The sequence below is a fragment of the Drosophila simulans genome, chromosome 3L (genome assembly GCF_016746395.2).
Source record: "Drosophila simulans strain w501 chromosome 3L, Prin_Dsim_3.1, whole genome shotgun sequence".
Classification (NCBI taxonomy): Eukaryota; Metazoa; Arthropoda; class Insecta; order Diptera; family Drosophilidae; genus Drosophila; species Drosophila simulans.
This window is the reverse complement of record NC_052522.2, coordinates 2,663,177-2,686,044: the sequence shown is the minus strand read 5'-3', so window position 1 is coordinate 2,686,044 and position 22,868 is coordinate 2,663,177. Positions and strand designations below refer to the sequence as shown.

Genomic DNA, 22,868 nt, shown 5'->3' with positions numbered 1-22,868 from the left:
GTGTTCTCTACAAAGTCGACATTTTTTCGCTTTGTTGTTCCTGGTTTCGTGGCTGCGGCTCCTGCGGTTTTGTGGGTATCCTTGTACCGCGATGTTGCCACAGCTCATGTGCAGGACGTAAATTACAAGGCGGTTGTGCCGGTTGGGCAATTGCCGCTCCCAGAAACAGCCAAAAGGATTGACAGTTATTAAAAATGAAACGAGGCAATTACGTTCTGGTTTGGCTGCCAGTTGTTTTTGAGGCGTGTTTTTCTGGCATGTTTAACGGGCGCTTACATTTGCATACTTCTCGGTGCGGCGATGTCTATATGGGTGGCTCCACATTAGGGTGGGCCAAAGGACTCTCTATCGAATTCGAAGATTTCACTTGGCATTTTAGTATTTCAATGAATTAGGATGTGAAATATGATGTTGCTAATACACATTGTTGATGATATCGATGGGACACCCTGTCGTACGCGTAATATTTCTCTTCACTAGAACGATGCTAGATATTAGGGGGCACTTATTAAACCCACATATGAGAGGTATCTCAACGTAGTGAACTCAATGCGGGCTTCAAATGTATTGTTGCTCCAGTGCTGTACGTGTGACACCCTACCAATTGGAAAGGATTTCCCCAGTGCTCGTTGTTTGTTTGTCTGAGTGCGCCTTTGCTTGTGTTTGTTTGCGGGGCCGTGCATATGCTGATTGGTGCCAAGCCTTCGTCTTATCGCAGGGCCTTAAAATTGGCAAAGCCAAACGGCACAACTCGAAACTTTTCACTTTGGCTGCGAAGCTTGGCCATAAATCAAATATGTGCTTAAATTTAGCTCGTTACTTCTTTTTGCCTTTTTATTTGGCTCATTTTTCATGGCGCAGCAGCATTTTTGTGGCGCATTAAGCGTCGTTTTGCCAAAATTCCGGCCGCTCCATTCCCGGGAAATTGAATTCCGTATTTCGTTTTTGCCGCAGACTTTAGTTCACTTTATGTGCAGTCATTTCTGTTGGTCGACCCACCAGCCAGGCCAAATCCCAGGCGTGTGCTTAGCCAGAAAATGAATGAAAATGGCGACGAGGACGAAAGCGAGGACGAGGACCATATTAAGCGCGGGGTCGGCTGACTGGCCATATGCCAACGTCTGTTTGGGCCACTCCCCTTACAAACATATAGTGGGCCAATTAAATCGAGGATTGGCGTGTGTAATTCGACCGACTGTTGCTCCTGGCGGCCCTTGAACAGAGAGAGAAATGTGTTTTAAAACTACTTTAAATGGCCAAATAGAAAGGATGTTTTGTATATATGTTTTGCAAAGCACTGTACTTCAAAAATTTCACATACTTTTATTTAAAGGATATGCTTTAAACGTGAACCGAACGTAAAATGTTTCGTTTCATTTAAAAGATCTTTAAAGGATGCATGAAAAGTTTCGAAATTCTCACTTTAAAGCAGCTATATTTAAATTGTTCCATTCAAGAAAGCTATCCACGATTTTAAGTCAGTCTTTTTGCCCGCAGTGAAGTTGCTCAACTTACACTTCCGCAGATAGCGAAAAACTGAAAACTTTGCATAATAATGAGCAGTTTATTTGCCATCCCGTGTGCATGTGTGTGTGTGCGAGTGCGATTGTGTGAGTGGTTTCCGGTTACAAGGTCCTGGCTTGTTCGTTTCCCGATTTTCCCGGCCACCCACAACAAACGAAGCCGAATTCAAAGGCCCGAAAAACTTGGCCGGATTCTCGTGTTTTTCTTCCATTTGCTGCAGAAATTGTTTCGTTGTTTTGCTAGCTGCGCCGCTTTGATCAGATTAGTCCTTTTTTACTCCGGGGGTAAGGGGAATGAATCATTTTGCTGGAGGCCATTGATTTAAGGACCTGCACCTGAAGTTTTGCTTAAAGTGCTGGGGCTGCTGAGCTCGAGAATGGTTGAAAACAAATGTTTGGTTTCTTTCTAACAACTTTCGTTTGTTTTTGGCCATGTGTGTGTGCTGTGTTTTCCAAGTGGCTCTGTTTGCCATGCACTTTGTCTGCTGTCCGAGGAACTTGCACAGCAGGATGTTTGCCGAGGTCTTTTCGGTATGCGGTGAAGGCACCACCACCCGCAAACCACCCACAAAGCACCCACCATCCACTATCCACAGACACAAGCACAGCAGGCGGTGCTCTTGCCAAACAAAACGCACATCAAATTTGCATAATTTTGCGCAAAGTAACGTTTTGCACAAACAGAGGGAACTACATTCGCATTTAACCACCCGAATAGCATATCCTGCCTTCACTTCCCCCCAAAAAATCCCAGCAACAGGCAGCAGTTCCAAAATGCGTGTAACTTGTGGAGCGCATTAGTTGGTGGATTTTATGAGCCATTTTGCATTTAACATGTGCCAAGCAGTGAAATCACTTCCTCAGCCCGTTGAGCGGGGTCCTTGGGCTAATTAAAAATACAGTTCGCCAGATCTAACAATGATTTTAAAATGAGCTGTCGGCTGCAGGATGTGCGGCGTGGAAAATGGGGAAATTCTTTGAGTTTCCGTCAACATGTGACTGCGTAGGTGGAAGCCACCACCACCCTGATTGACTGCTCCTGTCAACTTATTAAGTCAGAAATGTATGGCATCGGAGCCCACGCAGCTCACACTTTTCGAGTGAATTATTAGCATTTCTAAAAATACCGCTGCGAGCTGCGTGGGAAAGTGAAGCTTGTCAGATTTACTCAGCGAAATTTTTCCGGCTTTCTGGGTCAAAGGTTGAACTGTTTCTGGAAACGAGATGCCGATTCTGCTCTCCACATTGTGAAATGTTGAATACAAATCTGATTACAAAGCATCTTAAAAAAAAGCGCCAAAGATTTCAGATTTTAATTAAGTGCTCTTCACTTCAGTGTGTGAATCTGTGACTTGCGATGTGTAAATTAAAAGTGTGTGTTAAATACAGCGTAAAATAATCCATGCACAGTTACCATTTCAAGTTATAAACTGGGCCTATTTACTTAGTAATACTGATTATTCTACCAGTGAAAGTAACTGAAACTTAAGCATAACTTGTTCCTATCTTTTGAGAGACAATGGTCCAAGGGCAAGGATTGCACCCTTATTAAAAAATAAATCATTGCTAAGGTCAAACCAAACCGAGAAATGGCATTCAGCGGCATTTTACTAAAAGTCTTTCGAAATAAGCTTCCTAAAAACACACAATTTCAGCCAGGGCGCTGTAAATAAAATACTTGAGGTGCGTCTAGCCCTCGTGACCTTAGGCATACAAATGTGGCTATGTGCGAACATACGCCTTTGTATTTTGTATAAGCATCCCAGCAGTCAAGTTGCCTTGACATTGAGTGGCGCGCCAACTGTTAATGATGTGGCCTTAGCTGCACTTGTTGATCCCCTCGGGCGGCGTTGGCCACACTGGCAGGCTCACTCCCACTCCCACAGCGAATGTTAATGTGAATGGAAATGGACGGGGCGAATGTGAATGTGAATGTGAATGCGAATCGTTTGCGGTATCCTGCCATCCGGGCACTTTGCGCCCCGGCAATCCGTATTGATTATTGCGTTTATGGCTGGCAACTGGAGCATAAAGGCGAAATCAAACACAGTACACATGTATCCTGGCAGCGGGGATCTAAGGTCCTGGCATTGTGGCTCGCACCAAGTGCAAACACAAATACTAGTTCGCTCGAGTCGTAGCAGGTCGCAGCTGTCTTTGATAGCAGGTAAATCAATATTTTCCAATATAAACGCATGAAGGCAATATGTTTTTTTGTGCCTCTGGGCGAAAATCTTATGGCACACAAAGGCAGCTCAAAGACTCCCGCATGCAAATCAAAGCCTTTTCCTTTTTATTGTAAATAAGGAGAGAAATTGGAAAGGAAAGGGCACAAAATCGAATTGCTTATGCGAACTGTGAGGAATTTTTGTAAGAAACCCTAAAAAACACAAATAAAGGTATTTTCTTACTGAATAGAAATCACTATTTCTGGTTAGTTATTTTATAAAAATATATTTGACCTGCACAAGCATTTTAAATATTTGCAAGGTATAGAAAATATTCTGTATATCTACTTTTTTTTCAATTTGAGCTCATTTTCCTTAAATCTGAGCTGGAATATCTGGAGTAAAGACACGCATTGTGCTCTGATTTACATTTCGGCATGGCAATGGAAAAAATCATCAAAGAATATTAGATTTTGAAATTTGATTGCCAAAAATTCTCGTCTCTATTGATGTGCCCTAAAATCCTCACTCAAGGACTATTCAATTTCGATATCATGATTGCCGAGAACGTCTCGTTTTCCCAGAAGACTCCCCTTTAAGATAAATTCCACTAGTTGACGCTTCTGCGACACTATGAGTTGCAGCCCTGGTTTTTCCCGGAATCAACTGGAGTGCGGAAAAACGTTTCCCAGAACCGGAAGTGCCGAGAACCTCTATTGGGGCACTTAAATCCGCTCATTAGGCAGCAGCTGCAGCAAGTGGCAGCTTAAAATGATATTTATATAAATGCCTTCTGCCGGCTGCTGGCAGAGGGATAATGCGACTCTGGACGCACCCCTTTCGGATGGGCGGAATATAAATTAGGGGTCTAATGGGTGCGATGGCAGGACTGCCAATGGGTGTCTCCACCCCGAGGCAGGCACGGAAAAACACGTAGGAGCATTGTCAGTTCTCCGCTGCAATAGCGTGCTGCATCCTATGGGCTGCTTATTAAGGTACTGGCATTTTCCATTACAACTTGAGTGGTGCTGGTTGGAGCAGCTGTCATTTGGCATGCCTCGCTGCATTCTGGCTACTTTTCTTGCCCCTCCATTATTATTTATTTCGAGGTGAGGCAGGCGGCGGAGGCAATATGATCTGGGACTACGCCTTGAGTAAACATTATTAAAATTGGCAGCGTTGCTGGGAAATCCTAAAATAACCATAGCACCCAGCCAGAACGTCGAGTGTCGAGAGGAATGGAAATTGTCGTTTTCATGTGGGAAAAGGGCCTTGAAAAATGGCAGGCATCATGGCAGCCAAGGTTATCATTATTGCTAGGCTAAAGTGGACACACACACGCGGATATGGGATATGGGGATATGCCATGTAGCATATAGCATATACTGTGCACAACTTGTTGCTCCGGCCTCTTTATCCCTGTCGTGCGCGCTGATTATCCTGTTTTCTTTCTCCCTTCGGGTTTATTAGAAAACTGTCAGCAACTCTCCGCATGCTCCGGCGCACACTTGACATTTATTTATGCAAAAATGTGAAATCATTTGTGAAACTTGCCGTCAACGCACAGCATCCACATCCACACACACATCCACTTGCACATACAGCTCGCCTTTCACCCACAAAGGCCATCAAAAGGGACTCGATTGCGAAAGGATCCACGCCTCGTTGAATGTTGCCTACAAGTCAGTGGTGGACCGTAGAAAAAAGTGCGGCCATGAATCAAGTGTTTTTTGTCTGCCTTTCTCGTCCTCGCATGGCTAAAACGTCGCCTAAAAAAGTGAATGCCGCTCCACAAGTGAATGGTTTTCTTTTTTCGTTTCCACTCTGAGCTTTTCCTGCTCGGAAAGAGTGGCTGCTAATAACTGATGATTGGATAAAAACTGGGCTAAGCTACCGCTACCCAAACCAATTTCTGGGAATTTATTAATTTGCTGCCATAGGAAAACTAAAAATATTTTCCAGAAAATTTCTTTATTCTACAGTAACATTTGAATAAAGTCCTTGCTAATTGGCAGCATTTGTTTGCTCGACCAGTGCTGCCAAGCAATGTCACAAAGCAGATCTGATTCTAAATTCATAAATTGTACCATACAATTCAATACCAACTCGACTATTTTTGGGTCAAGAGCCAAAGAAAAGTACAAGTCTGCATATAATCTCCAGAGACTTTAAAACAAAGCAATATAAAATTTAATTTTGCCTTTCATTGTGATTTGTGTTGTAAAATGTTTTATGACACCTAAACAACTTTCGTGAAGCCCCTAGAGATTTTACGTACAAGTCATTCATCTCAAGCCCTGCTACTTGAAAACAAGCTATTAAGACAAGAAGAAGCCATGAATCGTAAGAAAGGAAAGAAGACTTCACGCCTGATTGTATTCGTTACACATAATCCTTGGAGCCTGAACGCTTCCCCAGCCCCCTGCACATGGAACTAATTTCTTTTGTCGCATTCAAATCAAAGGCACACGTGTGTCCGGTGCTCTTCCGCCGCCAGGAAGCGAAATCCGGCTGAAAGGATGGCTCATTAGACAGGGCGGCGCTTCAAGTGAAATACTTGTTTGCCAGCCCGGTTATTGCTCCATCAGCCAAAGTACGCTCTTTGTCATATTCCGTCTATTGAGTGATACAGTCATTTGCCCATAAGTATGTCTTTACCTATTCGATTGCAGAGAGAACAATATGTAGATACTTATACCGTATAATTTACTAACAAACAGCAATTCATACCTCAAAACTGCTGACTTTGTCGTAATAATATGATCGAGATACTATCGTATTCGAATGTTTGTTACTTATTGGGCGACTTGTATGGCCTTTTCTCGCAGTGCACAACTAAAAGCTGTAGCTGAAGGGAGTCACTGGGAGCAGGCCTTAACCCGAAATGCCTGGACGCATATCGGGCGCAAATATCTTTGGCACACTTCACTTCACTTAGACAAACAAGCGGGCGACAGCGGCGCTGAAGGCCGAATGAAGGGTGTGGGTGGGGGGCACCAACAATGCCTGGCAATAGCAATATAGCCCTGTTGTTGATTGAACAAAACAAGTTAGCAGGGGATCGAAGTGAAGTGGCTACGTGGCCAGGGTTAGCTTTTCGCCCAGATCCAGACGCAGAGCTCCCGGCACGTTCGTCCAGGATGTCTGACTGGCTGGCTGACTAACCGACTGGTTGACTGCTTGACTGGAAGACCGGCAGTCTGGCAATTTCAACGAATTTGGCAGTGCTTCATAATTTCACTCCGGCCTGGCTTTTGCATACTTTCGGCCAAGTTTTTCGGCTGTGGCCCGTGTGCTTGAGTGACTTTGATGCTGTCGAAAATGGACTCGTAGTTGGACTTAGACATCCTCAGATGCCTTTGTGTAATTTATGCCCTTGTTTTTCGAGCTGTCGACGGCCTGGCCTGACAACGAACGACATCGTCAGCTTCCGGCCAACAACTACATTTCTCATTTACTAATTTAAATAAACTTATAACAACACAGCTCCGAGTCGCCCAAAGTTTTGGCCACAGAAATTCTGCATTCTGAATGTGCCACTTGAACGTAATGAGGATGTCCTGCGCCAAAAAATATGCCCACACCATGGCCATGGTATCCTTCAATTTCCGCACATACAATTTGCTGTTGCATACTTAGGGCGCCAAATTAAGGAGCACCATTGTGAGGAACTTGAATGCCCCAGGGAAGGCGCGACCGCAGCCCAGTTGGCCAACTTTCATAATTACGAGAGTAACGACAACAGCCACAAGAAGCCTTCAGATCCAGCCACATCTAGTATATATCTTTGTGTATATATATTCTGTATACACATAGCTACAGCTATAGCAACAGCAACAGGGCCGCAAATGCCACAGCCGTCGAAAAGTTTTCAAGTCAGCCGAATTTATGATAGAAATATACTTTCCCTGCACTTTGGGGGCTTAGTAGGTACTTAGTACCCGGAGTAAATGGAGAAAAGTCAGCTGTTGTGATAAAGTATTAATAGAGAGGGTATTTCGCAAGGGTCCATTCAAACAGAATCGATAATGGAAAGTGTCACGAGCGCTCAATTAAATTTACATATTTCCTAGGCTAAGCAAAAATGTTCTAAAATAATACAATTATCCCCTTTAGAGAAACTATAGATCGAGGAGCGTGGAAATTAAATTTACGTTAGTTAACTAAGATTGATTCAGCTCGAATGAAAATTGATAAATTTGAAACATAGGGATTGCCAGCCTGCCTGCCGTTCAGGCGAAGGGCCTTCCGCCCGGCCGAATATAACATTTGATTTATGCCCCACATTTCACATTCGACAGCTGTCTAATGCCAGGACATGCTCACCACAACTCCCCTCCGCTCGTATCCTTGCAGACCTCCAGTCCCAGCCACGCAGCCCGATTTCAAATCGGAAGCCAAAAACCGAATGCACATCGACGGCGCACAACAAATCGAGCAGCACGATGCCGACTCAATGCTGATGATGATTTAGATGGCAAAGGATCTGGAACCGTAGGTGTAGCCATAGTCGAAATCACGAATCCGAGTCTGTTTATGAAACTGAAGGCGGTGGCGGCTGAACGGAAATGAAATCAAATCGCACAGGTAATTTGTTGCCACAATGGCCAGGTGAGAGGCCTGCCTACAACTTACTGCGGTATTTCTGGGCTTACACGGGAAAAAACTAGGACAAGCTTTGGGCTCTCATCATTTGATTATAGAAATCTTTTATAAAAAAATAATTTTTAAGTACCTATATCAAATGTGTTCCTTTCTTGTATACGAAAAGTTTCCTTTTATAGAATATATACTAATTAGGGCATATTTTTCCCCAGTGCTCCCTCCGTAAGCCCCGAGTGAGTATGCATTACAAATGATGGGATTACACTGCGCAGATGATTAGGTTTGAGTTGCACAATCGAGGACCCGAACAATATGCGACGCCTGCGGCATTCCACAGGCCAAGAGTGGAGAGTCCTGGCAAGGATGTGCGGTCGAATAATGGCCTCCGCTGGCGTCTTTCAGTATCTGCGCGTCCTGGGATGGCAAACCGCAGCAATTACTTCTATTCCTTTGCCATTGCTGGCGGATCAATTTAAATTGTGGGGTTCAATAACAGAATGCCTTCGCTGCGGTTTGCCACGCCCACGCCGCCTTTGATTAATATGTATGTTAAATACGTTACCATGAAAAATGACTTGAGGCTGTGACTGGCCACGCGGCGTATGCGCAATATGTTACACAACGAAAACATCAAACGCAGGGTGGTGTTTACTTTCCTCGATTTGTCATAAATTACCAGGGCTCTTGTTGATTTTTGCGCGACCTTGTAATCAATATGGCCCAAGGCTCTCGCCTTTCGCGGATTTAATTGAATTCGCCCCGGACAGACGACCATGAAATCGGAGCTGGAATCGCGTGTAATTAGCGCTTCATCAGACCGAATTAGTCCAATTTGCCATTTCAATTCGCTCACTCCCGCTAGAAAGTTAAAACCAATTTGACAGACCATATGAAAAATGCATCAATTCGGATCGCAATCAAATTAATGAATATAAGTGCTGAATATTTCATAAATAATAAAGCAGCAAAGGGCAAACTAGTGGGGCGGATTGTGTGCAATTGTGGGAATTAAATATGTGTCTGTCTGCTGGTCTGACATTTGACCTTCCTTCAGCGCAGATTTGTTTTATTTTCCGAGCGAATTAAGGATTGAAATTTGAAATTTGCATTCGCAATGAAAGGTTATATACGATTTTTCCCCCTTTCAAAAAGTATTTCCTTTATCCTCTGCCTTTTCATATATTTTCACATAATTATTATCATATTAACATATAAATATTCTTCATGAGTAAATGAACTTTTTCAATTAAAAATACCTGCCAACAGAGACTTTTTTGTTAAGTAAATAGTAAGTTCGGATATTTCCGTATAACTTTTATTCCGCTTTAAGTAGGAACATGTGGAAATATCCTGCGGTGACCTGCTTTTGTGCTATTTTCCTCCGTGAATCCCCGAGCACTGCAATTCACAGGACTCCGCCTCCTCTGTGGTGCCATGCAGGGAATGTCGGAATGGCTGTGGTGGTGGTACTGGGGTCCGGAGGAGACAGCTGAAGGCGCCAGGGAAATGGGTTCCTGCAGCACCGCAGACAGACAGCTGCGACAGCGCAGACACATGTTATGTGTGGCACGATAAGTAAGCACAACAACTGGAGTACGACAGTGCGAGCAATAACTGTAATGACAGCATACGCCCAAGTCATGGGTATCGATGGTAGACATGATTATGCGTATTGTTGAGAAGGAGCCACAGCAAATGGATTAAATCCAGGTGGCCAGGTTGCAGGTTGCCTGGATGTCCTTGGCAGAAAGTGTGTCTTGTGCTCTTTAGCATATTTATGACAATTTATTTAGTTTGCGCTCATATTTTTAATTGACTTTGCTGACGGGCCACGAGGTCGTCCTTCCAAGGACGAGTTGAAGGCAGCTGGGTGGATGGAGTTGAAGGTAGAAGTTAGAAGGCCAGAACGACATTGAATTCGCATTAGATGCGCTGCTAAAGTTCATGAGGCCGTTGAGCTGCTTTTACGGCTTGTTTAGCTTGCCGACAGTTCGACATTGACATTGACATTGGTACATCCTTCATGCATATGCTGAATAATTAACTGGCAATATGTTCGAGCACAAAGGTCGGGCCTTGACAGCCCTAACAGCTTAACCTTTGCCCTGCCATTTAATTACGCAACGAGTGCCTAGCACTTCGTATTATTTAGTGAAAGTTTTCAGCCTAAAGAATATCCTTTCTAAGGCTACACTTATCAAATGGTACAATATTCAAGCAATGTATAAAATATTCATAGAGTTGTAATCACAAACCTACTGAGTTACTCTTTAATCTAGAAGAATTATTACCAAGTATCCACCTAAATTCGAGCTTTTGGGCCTTGTTTAATGAGTGTATCTCGTTTGGCGAGCACTTGCTGAAAATAATTATAATTATTTTTTATTGCCAGCGGCATTCGCCGCCTTGTGGTTAATTAATTGCGGTCACTTTGCTCTCTGTTTCCCAGTCCGCTGAAATCTTTACGGTCGTGCCATCGCTTAACGGCCATTAAGCCTTTTTTCTGGCTGGTCGGGGTTTTGTTCTTATGAGGTTCGCTTTTTACACCGCACACTTTTTGTCCTACGCTCCGTTTGATTTTATTTTCTATGCCAGCCGTGCGTAATTAATGTTAAGTTTTTGCAGCACATAACTCAAAGGATGCGTAGAGATGATGTTCTAATAAGAATTAAAGCAGCATTTCCCCTCTTTTACGACAAAAGCGACAATTAGGTACTGTCTTCGTCCTTAAATTCGGATGAGACTGTGTCAAATTTCACGCATTCCTAATGAGTTGCCACGTTGGCGCGACGCCATAAATGCGAAAATGCGACGTCTCCACTTTCCAACCGCCCCCATCCTCCCGTGGGCAGGGGGCGTGGCAGCGTTGCGTGTTGTCATGCAAGAAAATAGTCGTCGAGCTGCACATTTTACAAAGCGGTAATGAGCGTCTGGTGCGCTCAGGGGTTTTGTGCCCATATCCATATAAAGTTGATTTGGCTGGAGCTTTATTGCTGTGCAGTGGAAGAACAATCTCATTGATATTTAAATATGTTTTTCTTAGTAATTTCTTTTTAGAATTGAAAACTTCAGAGTACGAAGCATATTTTATAAAACTATTTTTATAGATTTTATATTTTAGAAAATCGTATCAAGATGCGAGAATACTTGCGGACAATTACCATTTTTCTCTCACTGTCGTAATGTATGATGTGCACACGGCGTATGCGTAATTTCCCCCAATAGCAAACAGGGCGTATGCGTAATATTTGCTAAGCACTCGCACAGTCGTTTGATGTTGACTGTAGCATTTGGTACATTCGGGCGATGGAGTCCGTTGTCCAATAAGTGCCCGAGCAAGCTTTGTGTAATCAGATCTGAAGGAGGAATCAAACGCATTTTGGATTGGACAATATTGGTTCCATAATCCAATCGACCAAATGGTGGCACGCAACTTCTGGGGCATTGTGAAGTGCATGTCCCAGTTTCGGTTTCCGAACTGGAATCATAATCAAATATCCCCACACAATGCCGGGCCAATTCCCTTTGGGCCAGGGGCACAAACAATGTGAAAGAGAGCGAGACCAAGAGCAAATAAAATTTTCTAATAAATAATTTATGAAACAATAAGCCACAATACCAGCAAATTGAGTGTAAAACCCGGGACCAAACACAATGCCAGGTCATTAGTTGGTGGCAACAGTTGGCCAAAACAGATCACTCGAACAATGCGTGCAGCAGACAATTTCATTTGTTGAGTGAAAACACTTTGATTCGATTTCAATTAAGATGAAAGTCAGGATACAGGCGACAGGATATGGAGAACGACGTGTCAACAGTTTTGTGGCCACGCCGCAGAACGAAGGTGCTTCAGATGAAATCGAGCCATGAAACTTCTGAAGGACTCTTGCTTAGGCTTTTGCTTTGGCTTTGATTAAACGTCAGGTTGCAAGTATCGTCGTGTGCGACCGCAAAGCGAGTGCCACTTGAGGCACATGAGCCTTGCCACGCCCCCTTCTCTACTCCTTGCCACGCCCCCCGCTCCAATGACTCCCGCCTCGCCCCTGACATTTGAATAATTGAGTTTGCCAGCAGTTTAAACGATTGCCAGCCTTTGTTTGTGCTCCTGCGAAAAGCTCAACGTTTGCAGTGGGCGTAGTTTTATTTCATTTCGCCGCGTACGTGTTCCGCATTACGAAAATCCTGAGTACGATTGTAAATGGAAATGGCCATGTCAATGGGAGTGCCATGTGCTGCCCGATTCATTCGATTCACAATCAGAATCAGTGGCGGCAATCTGTTCGACCAGTCCCCACGCATTCCATCCCCCACTTTGGTTTATTTCCAGCAATTAAACCTTTCCAAGGACTTTCGAGGCGGCAGGAAACACGGCCCAAGATCGTGTAGCCGCCACGTAAGCCCGTCTCTGTCAATTAGCCAGCGATGGTGTTGACATCCAGTCCTCCGTCTGCCACTTGCCACTTGGCAGTTCCAAGTCCCGATGTCCTTTTGTCCTGATGACCAGAAGCAAACAGGCAGCGGTCGCTGGTTCATTAAAAATCCAGTTCGGCCAACAATGTTGCCTGTCGTTGTGGCGGCACTGTACCAAAATCTGATATCTACTGTGAATTAATTGATTGGATACATACAACACTAAAGGCTGGTAACCTTATAAAATATATAAGGTGACACATCATCTATTTCTAATGGACAACTAGCACTCAAACAAACGTTCATTCGATGTCCATTCAAAATAAACTGGCTTAACTCTTTCCATTGAGTGACTTAGTTGAAAAGTTGGAGTTCATAAAATGTATATTTAAAGCAGCTTGCACGTGTCTTTGGATTGTCCTGTCGCTCATTGAAAGTTCCACTGCTCTCGAAAGTTTTCCCCTCCAAACTTTCGCTTGTTCGCCAGGCCAAATTAATTTCCTCCCAGATCGATAAACTATGATTCTTCATAGTTTCAAGTGACACACACACTTTTTGTGCAGGCACCTCAAGTAGTCGGAAGATGGAGTGGGTAACTCGGCACTCATCTTATCCGGGCCCGGGTCCTTGCTATACACTGCATCCCCTCCACTCCGAGCTATAAGAACGGCACACGGAGTGTGTTAACAAGCCGAGCAACAAGGCAACAAGAAAGGAATCGGAGGGGCTTGCACTCCGGGCTTGTAATCTGCAGACTCGCCGGGGAAATCCTTCATCGCTTGGCTTTGTTGACAACGCTTCATTCATGCCAGTCATGAGGTCGGTTTCCCAGCTGGTCTCCACTGCTGGTGATTCTGGTGGTTCCAACGATGCCCCCTGCTGTCCGGTTTATTTATGAACTGCGCTGCGATTTCTCAACTGCAATTGGACCTGATGCTGCTCAGGGTGAATTTTTTGTTTGGTGGTATTCCGGCTGAAAGGCTGTTGCGCTTCATTTGGCAGAGGAATTGCTTCTGCCGTATTTTTGCTCCATTTATTTCGGACTGGCCTGCACTTCATTTGTGTCCCATGCACGTTCCGGCATAACAATTCACTTTGACACCCCGTCCGACGTTAGTCCCAATAAATCGCCGGACATTGAAAGTTTGCTGCAGCCCACATACGGAAAAATAACAAAATCTAAATGGGCATCCACTAAGAAAAATGTCGTAGTGATTAAATCTAAGTGTGTTCTTCGCAGGATATAATTCCTGTTGAGTTAAAAAGGACCTCATACTATAAGCTGTAGCTCTCCCAGTTAGTAACTTAAAATGAAGTGATAATTAATTGATTTAAACCTTTTTTCTCTCTGTGTATTAGTCTCTTTTTATATTTGAGCGTTTCAATTTCGATTTGCTTCGGTTACGGCCTGTTGTTTTTTTTTTTTTTTTTGCCCAGCTTTGTTTGCCTGTGCGTGACAATTGCGATGTCCTTGGGTCCGGGGTGCTGCACAGGATCTAAGCGTGTGGGTTATAAATCTTGTTGGACTTTATTTAATGCATGTATTATTTCCAACCAAACGCACACCAGGACACACACACTCACACGCATACACTCAGCGACCTTTAATGCTAATGGCAATCTGATCAGTTTCATTAGCATGCACAGGACGAAGGCTACGCGCCCGAGGGGAGCTCGCTTTTGGCCCGGAGCCCGCCCCGATTCGGAAACTCATTCTCCCAATTTCGCGCTAATTAACTGGGTGCCAACTACAGCCGACCAAGTTGGCTGGAACTTTGCCAGCATCCAGCCTCGTCCTTGCGTCCTGTCGTCCTGCAGCACCTCTCTCTCTCATTCTCTCGCTCGTCCTGTTGATTTCGGAATGTGTGTGCTCATGTGATTTCATGCTTGTTACCAACACCAACAACGGCCACGAAAAGTTACAATTTATGAGCACATCCTTGCGCGCTAAGCTTGTGTAAGCACGAGAGCCTGTCGTCGCTTGCCCGCCCACTTTTTCACCCCATTTTCCGCGCCCACCTTTCCGCTTTGCCCCCGCCTCTCTACCTCCAATTGCTGAGCAAACACTTGTAACACTTTGCCTTACATCTTCCTCCGAAAATCGTCCGAAACTCGTCCTGATTTCGCTGCGCGGAATGCATGTCCTGTCGCTGGCATTTTGACAGCTTCAAGCGGCAACTAATTTTCATTTCCCCAAAATACAATTTAAAACTTCGTCCGCCATCCGCCAGCTCATTTGGCGAGTTGCGAAGACGAGTATTTCATTGGGCGTAAACACATTCCCCATGTCGGGATCTATCTCGAATGACTTTTTATGAACTTTTCAAGTGCTCGCACAATGTCCAAAAAAAAAAGGATAGTAGCCCTTGTCAACGAACTGCATTCTGTGCGAATGACTTGGCCAAACTTTTCAACTTCAAACTTGATCGGCATCCCTCGCTTTTAATCCGTTGTCCTGGGAACATCAATGGGAATTGGGAATTGCAAATGCCATTGCACTGGCTTATCCATACATATAGATAAATAGTACATATCCCCAGACCGATGCAGCTGAAATCGAGCGTATAGCTCGACAATTGAATTGCTATGTGGGTCATTTCATTTAATAATTCCATTTTCCCAGTTCTCTCGGTTCACCCTTTGTTTGCAGTGCAGCCCAGCTGCAGTGAACGCCCGATAAGCTGGCCAAAGCATTGTGATTGCACTGCTTGATGGCGAGGATCTAGGGCAGCTTATCAGGCAGCCAAAGAGCTTAGCACAGCAGCCAAATAGTTTTGTAAAAAAAAAGTGTATAGTCCCCCTTTAATAGCATTGAAAAAATAAATATATGATTATCTATAAAATAGAATTATATGAGTACGAAGTAATTTTCATGTTAGTTTGTTGTTTAAACATGACATAATGTTTTATACTAGGTGTAAGAGTAATGGTGATATGCCAGCAATGAATTTCAGTCTTTATAACTCCAGCTGCAGACTGGCTCAAACAGTCTTATTGAAAATCACTTTCGGGCGTTAACTTTAAGGCTTGGTTGGGTAACCCACTTAGCAGGGCCAACATATTATGCAGGTCAATGGAAAAGGGACGTTTGCATGCCAGGCGACACATTATTTCCGCCTTATAAACTTTTGCCGCTCGACTTTTCACCACTTTTCCGCATGTGCGTGTGTGTGCGAGATGGCTTGTGGGCTGGCTGCAGGGGAGCGGGGAAACCCAAAACACTGTTGATGGTTATCGTAGGGAAATTTATGGAGCCCGGCTAAGTACGGTGTAAGCCGAGCGGACCATTACACGTCCGTGAGTTGAGCACTTTAAGCGCCGCGTGCAACTTTCTCCCACTGCCAAATGACTAATTATAATTTTCCGCCTCTTTCTCGGTTTATTTTCCATGCTTTTCCGCCAAAAGGAGCAGCTGCAGCCGGCGGCAATAATACCGTTTGTGAGTTATGGCCAAAGTTAATTAAAAGCCAAGTGCGCAACTAGAGCTACACATAAATCAATCTGGATCGAGAGCTGGCGCAACATGCAGAACTGGAATGCCAATATACCCCTGTCAATGCCTATTTACATGGCCAGTGAAAAATGGCCATCAGAGGAGAGAATAAACAATACCTGGCCAAGAGGAACGAAAACAATCCAAATCGAAATGACTTAAAGCGGCTTACCAGCGGCCAGCAGAACAAAGCGAACAAAACGTATATAACGTATACGCACCGTGCAACACGGCGGATGCATGATTAATTGCACTTTAAATACAGAAGCGAAACGAACGAGAAACGCATTTTCAACCAAGGAAAGGGCCAGTAAAAACAACCTTCAAAATGTTGCCAACAAATGTGATGTCATTCATGAAAAAGGTAAGTGACACTTCGATATTTAATGAATATATAAATCACATAGCCAGCCAGCATTGTTGTCACTGGCAGAAGCTCGTAATTTATGCTTAATTTCATTTTCATTCGCCAGTTGTGATTCTTTAATTATTATTCCCCGATGATAATGAGTAGCAAATGAAATGCAATAAAAGCGGAATTTTAATTCATTTGCCTTCTGCCCACGAAGTGCGCACTTAAATGTAAATCGTTAAGAACTTCTTTGAGCATTCTCCATAGCCAATTAATGGAATATATTTAGGGAATTCGTCCATTTTTTAATTTCCAGTATTCCGAGGAATTGCATAACGTAACACGGCTGCAGGTTGAAGTTCATGCATTAGAAATCGCCTAAGACCTTCTCAAACAGGCTTCAAAAACAAACGCCTGTCGGAAGGGCAAACAAAACTTTTTAATTAAAAAGCCCTTTAAATGCTTTGCCCGCCCGACTGATTTTCCCTTTTGTTTATGAGCCCAAAAAATATCAAAAATTCACAAAAAATAAACGCAAACGGACTGGCAACAATCGAAGTGGTTCAATTATCCTGCGAAGCACCTGCCCCGAGTTGGTGTCCCTTTTTTAATGCGGAAATTGTTTTCGGGATCGGGCAGCAAGGGGAAAATAAGGAATAAAATTATACATGGGCGTGTGAAGCCAAAAATAACACAAAAATAAAAGGGAAGGGAAGGGAAAAGCAAAGAAAAGAAAAGAAAAGCCCTCGATGAGTGTAAATTCCGTAGAAATTCCGGTTTGGCAGAAAATACTTTGCAAAGTTAATAAAAACCAAGTTGGAAATGAAAGGCTGGGGAAATGCCGGCCGACAAGCAAATGCCAGCCAACTAAATGCTGCAGATTTTTGTGTTTTCGCCAAGTTTGATTAGACCAAATGAAGCACGAAATCAAAGCGGCCCAACTTCCAAGCCAAAGGAACCCATCTCAAGACAATGATGAGCCGTTGACAGTCCGTTAGCAAGTCTGTTGGCAAAAGGGCTTTGGCAAAGTTTTTCTATTTGCCATTCAAATGCCTAACAACCAGTCGGGCCATTCCGTTCTGGAATTTGGCGACAAATGCGCAGGGACCGCAGGACATCAAAGGACACTGCGGGGCACTAGACCGTGAGTGCAGAGCACGAGTCCTGCCAGCTGCACAACCTCCTGCAGTTTATTTGCAGCAATTTCCTTAATAGTCCGGCCGCTGTAAAGTTCCCTGACCACTGCCGCACTTGGCTCGTTACCCATTTGCTTGCGGTGGCCCCTAGACTCGCCTGTGGACAGATCCTGGCCAGGCCATCCCATTCCGGCCATTCCATTCCCATCCTGACCACACGTGTCCCAGTCGGTTGCCCCTTGCTGTCAGTGTGCTGCACTTTATTGTGCCTGGGTGCAGGCCATAAACAGCAACAGGCGGCAGGCGGCAGGCAGCTGCAACTTGCAACAGGCAACACGGAGCCTTGAGCCCAATGACAAGCACGTGCCTGCCCCACAAACTATTTGCTACACATAGGGAAGAGATAAATTCTGTTTGGAATGGTGTACCAAATAAACTGATGATTATCAATTTTATCGTTTTATCAGACTTGAACTATTTAATCAAATATATTGGAGGAGCAACTAGTTAGAGGTGTTCATTAGTTGGCTGCAACAATTAATAATTAAATATAAAGTCGCTGGTAATTTTCTTGCTTATTAACTTGGTTGCAATTAGAAAACTTTTTACACCTGAATAAAATATTTATTGAGCTCTCAAACTTTATATTACTGCTCCAAACTTTTAAAAACAGTCGTGGTGAGCAGATAGAAGCAGTTTTGTAAGCCCTTTTGAATTCATAGAATTGGATAATTAATATTGTATACATTACGTGCACAAAATTAGTATTCCCAATTAATATTATATCCAATTTGAAATTAAATTCAGAAAATTCGCAACGTGTCCTCATCATTTGTGCAAGACATTCGTTATAAACTTGAGCGCATCTTTTAAGTGGCAAAGTATTTGCTCGCAGCTTTCGTTTCATTTGCTATTGATTTCCATTCCGACTGCAAGGATGTCTGTCCTGGCGGAATGCAAACGCATTCATTCACGGCTGACAAGGCGCAACTTTCTCCCTTCCGGCGACCAACTTTCTCCTCATCTCTTTTCCCATTGACTGCTGTTTTATGTAGCATACTTTGCGGCCATAAAGGGCGCACATATTGCGCGCCATATTATTGTTGTGTCGGGGAAAAGCGAGTGGAAAAGCGTCGGAAAATGCGAGGGAGGGCGAGGAAAGGAGGCAACAGCAGCTCTTAAACGTCAACACATAATTTTCGGCACTAAACATGAAACTATTTGCGGCTTCGGGCCATAAGACCCAGACCGGGCCAGACGGAGCAAAAAATCATAATAAATGACAAAATTAACACGGCAATAATTGTGCGAGGAGCTGTGGGAGGAGCTGAAACCATGAGGAATGCCGAGTAGTTTACCCGTGCGCAAGAAAAATGGCGTCAGACACCTGAGCACATAAATTAAGTGGGGTTTCCGGGCTGCAGGTGGGATCTGGGCAGGAAGACCGCCGAGCAAACAACTATACATTACACTAAGATTTCATGGGCTTCCCGGCAAAGTTGGCAGGCAAAATGTAGGGAGAAAGGAGCCCATAAATCCGCAGCATGAATATTACCAGGCCGACATCAAATGACATCATCAAAAATGTAGCCCGGGCTGAGCACAAAGCGGCCATAATCTGACACTAGATGCCGCTTAGTTCCCGCCAGAGTAGGATCCTGACCCCCGGGCAACCCACTCCCCGCAAAGCCCGCTCTTAACCCTCTAAAGCCCCCGCCCGCCCACAAAGGTAGGCAACCGAAAGCGCTGCAGCCAAAGCACTTAGCGTAATTTGCGCTGTGCGAACGAGATGGCTGCACTATATGGATCGTTCTTAATGCATAGGAAAAAATATTATAATCCATTGTAGTACTTAATCCCGACGTTGGATTATATATTAAACAGGCAGTGTAACATGGTATCACAGTTAAAGTAATTAGTTCCAGGCATAACGTTCTGAGTAACCGACTCTAATTTAAAGGTTTAGACGTCGGTATAGAGGTTTTCCGAGATACTGACTTAGAGCAGTGCCACCATTTGTTTTCTGTGTACTCAACTGTGTGGCTGTTTGTTCCGGTTTCGTTGGCGCTTTGGCAAATAGAAAATTTCCACTTCATAAAATGCTGACAGAGCAGAGCAGCACTTATGTTTTCGGGGCTCGGCTGGTCGGCCAGTCGCCTCCAATTGTTATCCTCCTGCCCGGAACACTGAAACACACACACAAAGACGGCTAAGCCCGGTGAAGCCCCCTTCTTACAGGCTGTGTGCATTAAAAAGAATGACGGCAATTTTTGAAAGACTCTCCGGCTGGTAGATGCCGCCTTTGGTGCTCCGTTGTTTAATCAAAAATTACTTGCCACACTTTACGATTTCTTGGCAATTTGTTGCGCTTCAGACGCCTCCAGCGGAACACAGAAAAAATCAAATAAAACGCAGCGCGTTACTTTCACCTGCGTGCCCGTGATGACTGTGCAAAAAATCAGAGAAAATCTGAGGAACATCAGGGTAATAACCTTGCTCACAGGGAAAACTGCTCCCTGGCTGGGAATTTGATGATTATATTCGTCTAGTTTAGTTAAGCTGAGGGTATGAAAATGATCACTCACGCTAAGCTTAAGAGACAGGAATGGGATGTATAGCTCTGACTTCATCCGCCAGATACCAAAAAAGGAATTTTTTGAAAGTCCCATAAAAAATGAGGCAAACCCTTAAATATTCATTAGTTAATTTGGAATAACTTGGCAAAAAATCGCCGCACAGCGAAAACAATCAGTGTTTTATGCAGCTCAAAATCAGAACTAACGAGCCCTATCACTTAGCTTTTGATTTTGAAAAATAATTTTTTGGGCAATTTTTCCATTTTTTGCAAGGGGTTACATCATAATTTTTTACGAAAATTCGCAAAATTTTGACATTTCAAAGTGTGAATTGCATTTGATTGTCATGATTATTACGAGTTCAACGATTTAGGACATTCTATTTTTGGATCAATACTTTTCTTACTATAGATAAAATACTGATTATTTTTCGCCCGAAAATGGACATAGAAGTTTTTAGCATAATTTGAATTTTTATGTGGGATTTTTTTCCAAAACTTGTCAAAAAATTGTCACAGAGCACAATCAATGACTGTTTTGTGCAGCTAATAACCACAAATAACGAACCCTATCACTAAACAGATGTTTTTCCAAAAAAAATTTTTGACCAATTTTTTTCATTTTTTGTAAGGGGTACCATCATCTTTTTTTTTCAAAAAAATTGACCAACATATTTTTTTTATGTTTGAATGCAAATGTATTTGAAATTCAGTTACGAGCACAAAAAGGTATTGCACTTCATATTTGGCCAAAAAATATTGATTTTACGCGGTATATTATATGTGTATATACTACTAATAAAAATAATATGAAAAATGTTTTAACTGGTATAGGAAGGAAACCTGGTTTTGTAATACACGCCAATAATCCCGTCATTTTGCTTCGCGTTTTACGTTCATGGCGAGCCAAGACCGAAATAAAGATTTACGGCTGCAGAAAATCAAACCCACAGCGCGACACGCCAATATTTATCCACATTTTCTTAGCCCCGCGCGCTGACCTCTCACCTTTCCGCTTTTCCTCTCCTGTTTTCCGCAGATGGTGGCCACCGACGAGCAGACCAGCGAACGGCAGCAGCATGCAGCGGACTCGGGAGGAGGGGCCTCCCAAACGGGGGCCCTGAACAAGATGAAGGCTACGATTTCCTCCTCGCTGCTCACCGTCACAGATAAAGGTAAGCATGATTGTAGTTGTGGATGTGTAGATGTGTAGATATAGGTGTGTGTGCGGTGTTTCCTGGGCGGTTATCCTTGCCGTAAGTGCATGCGAATTTATGGCATGAATTTTCATACAAGTGCCCGTAAAGCTGCTTGCTAAACTTTGAGCAAACTTTGTGTGTGTTTTTGCGAGAGCACGTAAGTCGCAGCAATGAGCATTCGGCGGCCAACGGTGCGTATACGCAATATATTTGCTGCTCACGCTCGTTTGCATCGCATATTGAATAATGTAAGGGGTCAGCGGATGCTGCATGCCAAGTCATCGCCATTCACACTGTCATTGTTATGGAGTCCATAAACGCTGCGACAAAGTCAATAAAATCGGTGACTTCTGTTTTTAGCACCACCCGAGCCACAGCTGAGTTCAAAGTAATAGCAGTAGTTCACCACGGACGATACCAAGTCCATAAATTCTTATTGGCTTCTATATATTGATTAATAAGCGCAGAGCAAACACTTTTGTATATCCAGTACTAAAAGCTTGAAGAAATGCCTTGGAATAATGTTGAAACTACTATTATCTTGAGCACTGGTGTATTTATTTAGCAGCGGGAAACATGAGAATGTTGTGTTGACTTTTGTGTTATTTTTATCACAATTTAGTTGGCCACCAGCTAAGCGAAAGCTGTGGCTTGTTGATTTTATTGCCGAGCCATTCGATTTATTAGAACGAAATGAAATCTTATTTCACGACGTTTGTTTAGCAGGATCGTAAAAGAACGAGACAGATTTGTGCACATAATTTGGGCAAATATTTTGGCACTCGAATTCCCTTCGACTGCCCAAAGGATGCAGCTCTGCGAGAGTGCTCTCCAGCCAGTTGGCAAGCTTCCAGATTTTTGTGGCCAACCACAGTGAGGAGCTGACACATAATTTAAAAGCAGAAAAACTTGCAAATACTTTAATAGTTGCGCAGTTCTTTTATCTTTCCTGCCACCTAAGTGCTCCCTTGAGCAGGTAAAATCGCTTTTTGAAACAAAAAGGGAAAAGGTTTTTCCTCGCCGGTTTCTCTCTCTCTCTAGCATTGTTTTATATTTACCATGCCACTTTTACGGCTGAAAATGTCAAGCGTGACTTGCCAAAAGGTGAAAAAGCACGAGGTGCAACTGTGCGTATGAGCAATGCCAGGCGCACAACAAAAGACCGCCTTTGTCCTTGTCTCCTGACTGTGACTAATGCACCGCGACTTTTTCCGGGCCGCATAAACTTTTCGCCATTTTCTCAAGGGTGCAATATATATAAAACACACACGGTGTATAAACATATAATCATATAAATGTGTGCCAGTTCTGGGGAAAAGGCTTCACTTCTTCAGGTAGTTCCGCTGCACAAAAAACAACGCACTCGGAATAAAAAATTAAACGTTGCATAAGTGATTTTATGTAATT

The 22,868-nt window shown here is 43.6% G+C and overlaps 1 protein-coding gene across 4 annotated transcripts in view; it reads left to right on the top strand.

Moving 5' to 3' along the window:
- The window catches only part of LOC6736521 (regulating synaptic membrane exocytosis protein 1), a 61,781-nt gene that overhangs the window by 5,624 nt on the left and 33,289 nt on the right, over positions 1 to 22,868 (top strand). For 2 of the 4 annotated variants that reach the window (XM_016170348.2, XM_016170347.3), the window contains exons 2-4: positions 8,048 to 8,278; positions 16,113 to 16,563; positions 21,302 to 21,437. In XM_016170348.2, coding sequence (XP_016030099.1) covers positions 16,528 to 16,563; positions 21,302 to 21,437 — 172 coding nt within the window. In that variant the 5' untranslated portion in view covers positions 8,048 to 8,278; positions 16,113 to 16,527. The remainder of the gene's footprint in view (positions 1 to 8,047; positions 8,279 to 16,112; positions 16,564 to 21,301; positions 21,438 to 22,868) is intronic. The other 2 variants (XM_016170351.2, XM_016170349.2) reach the window with 2 other exon arrangements.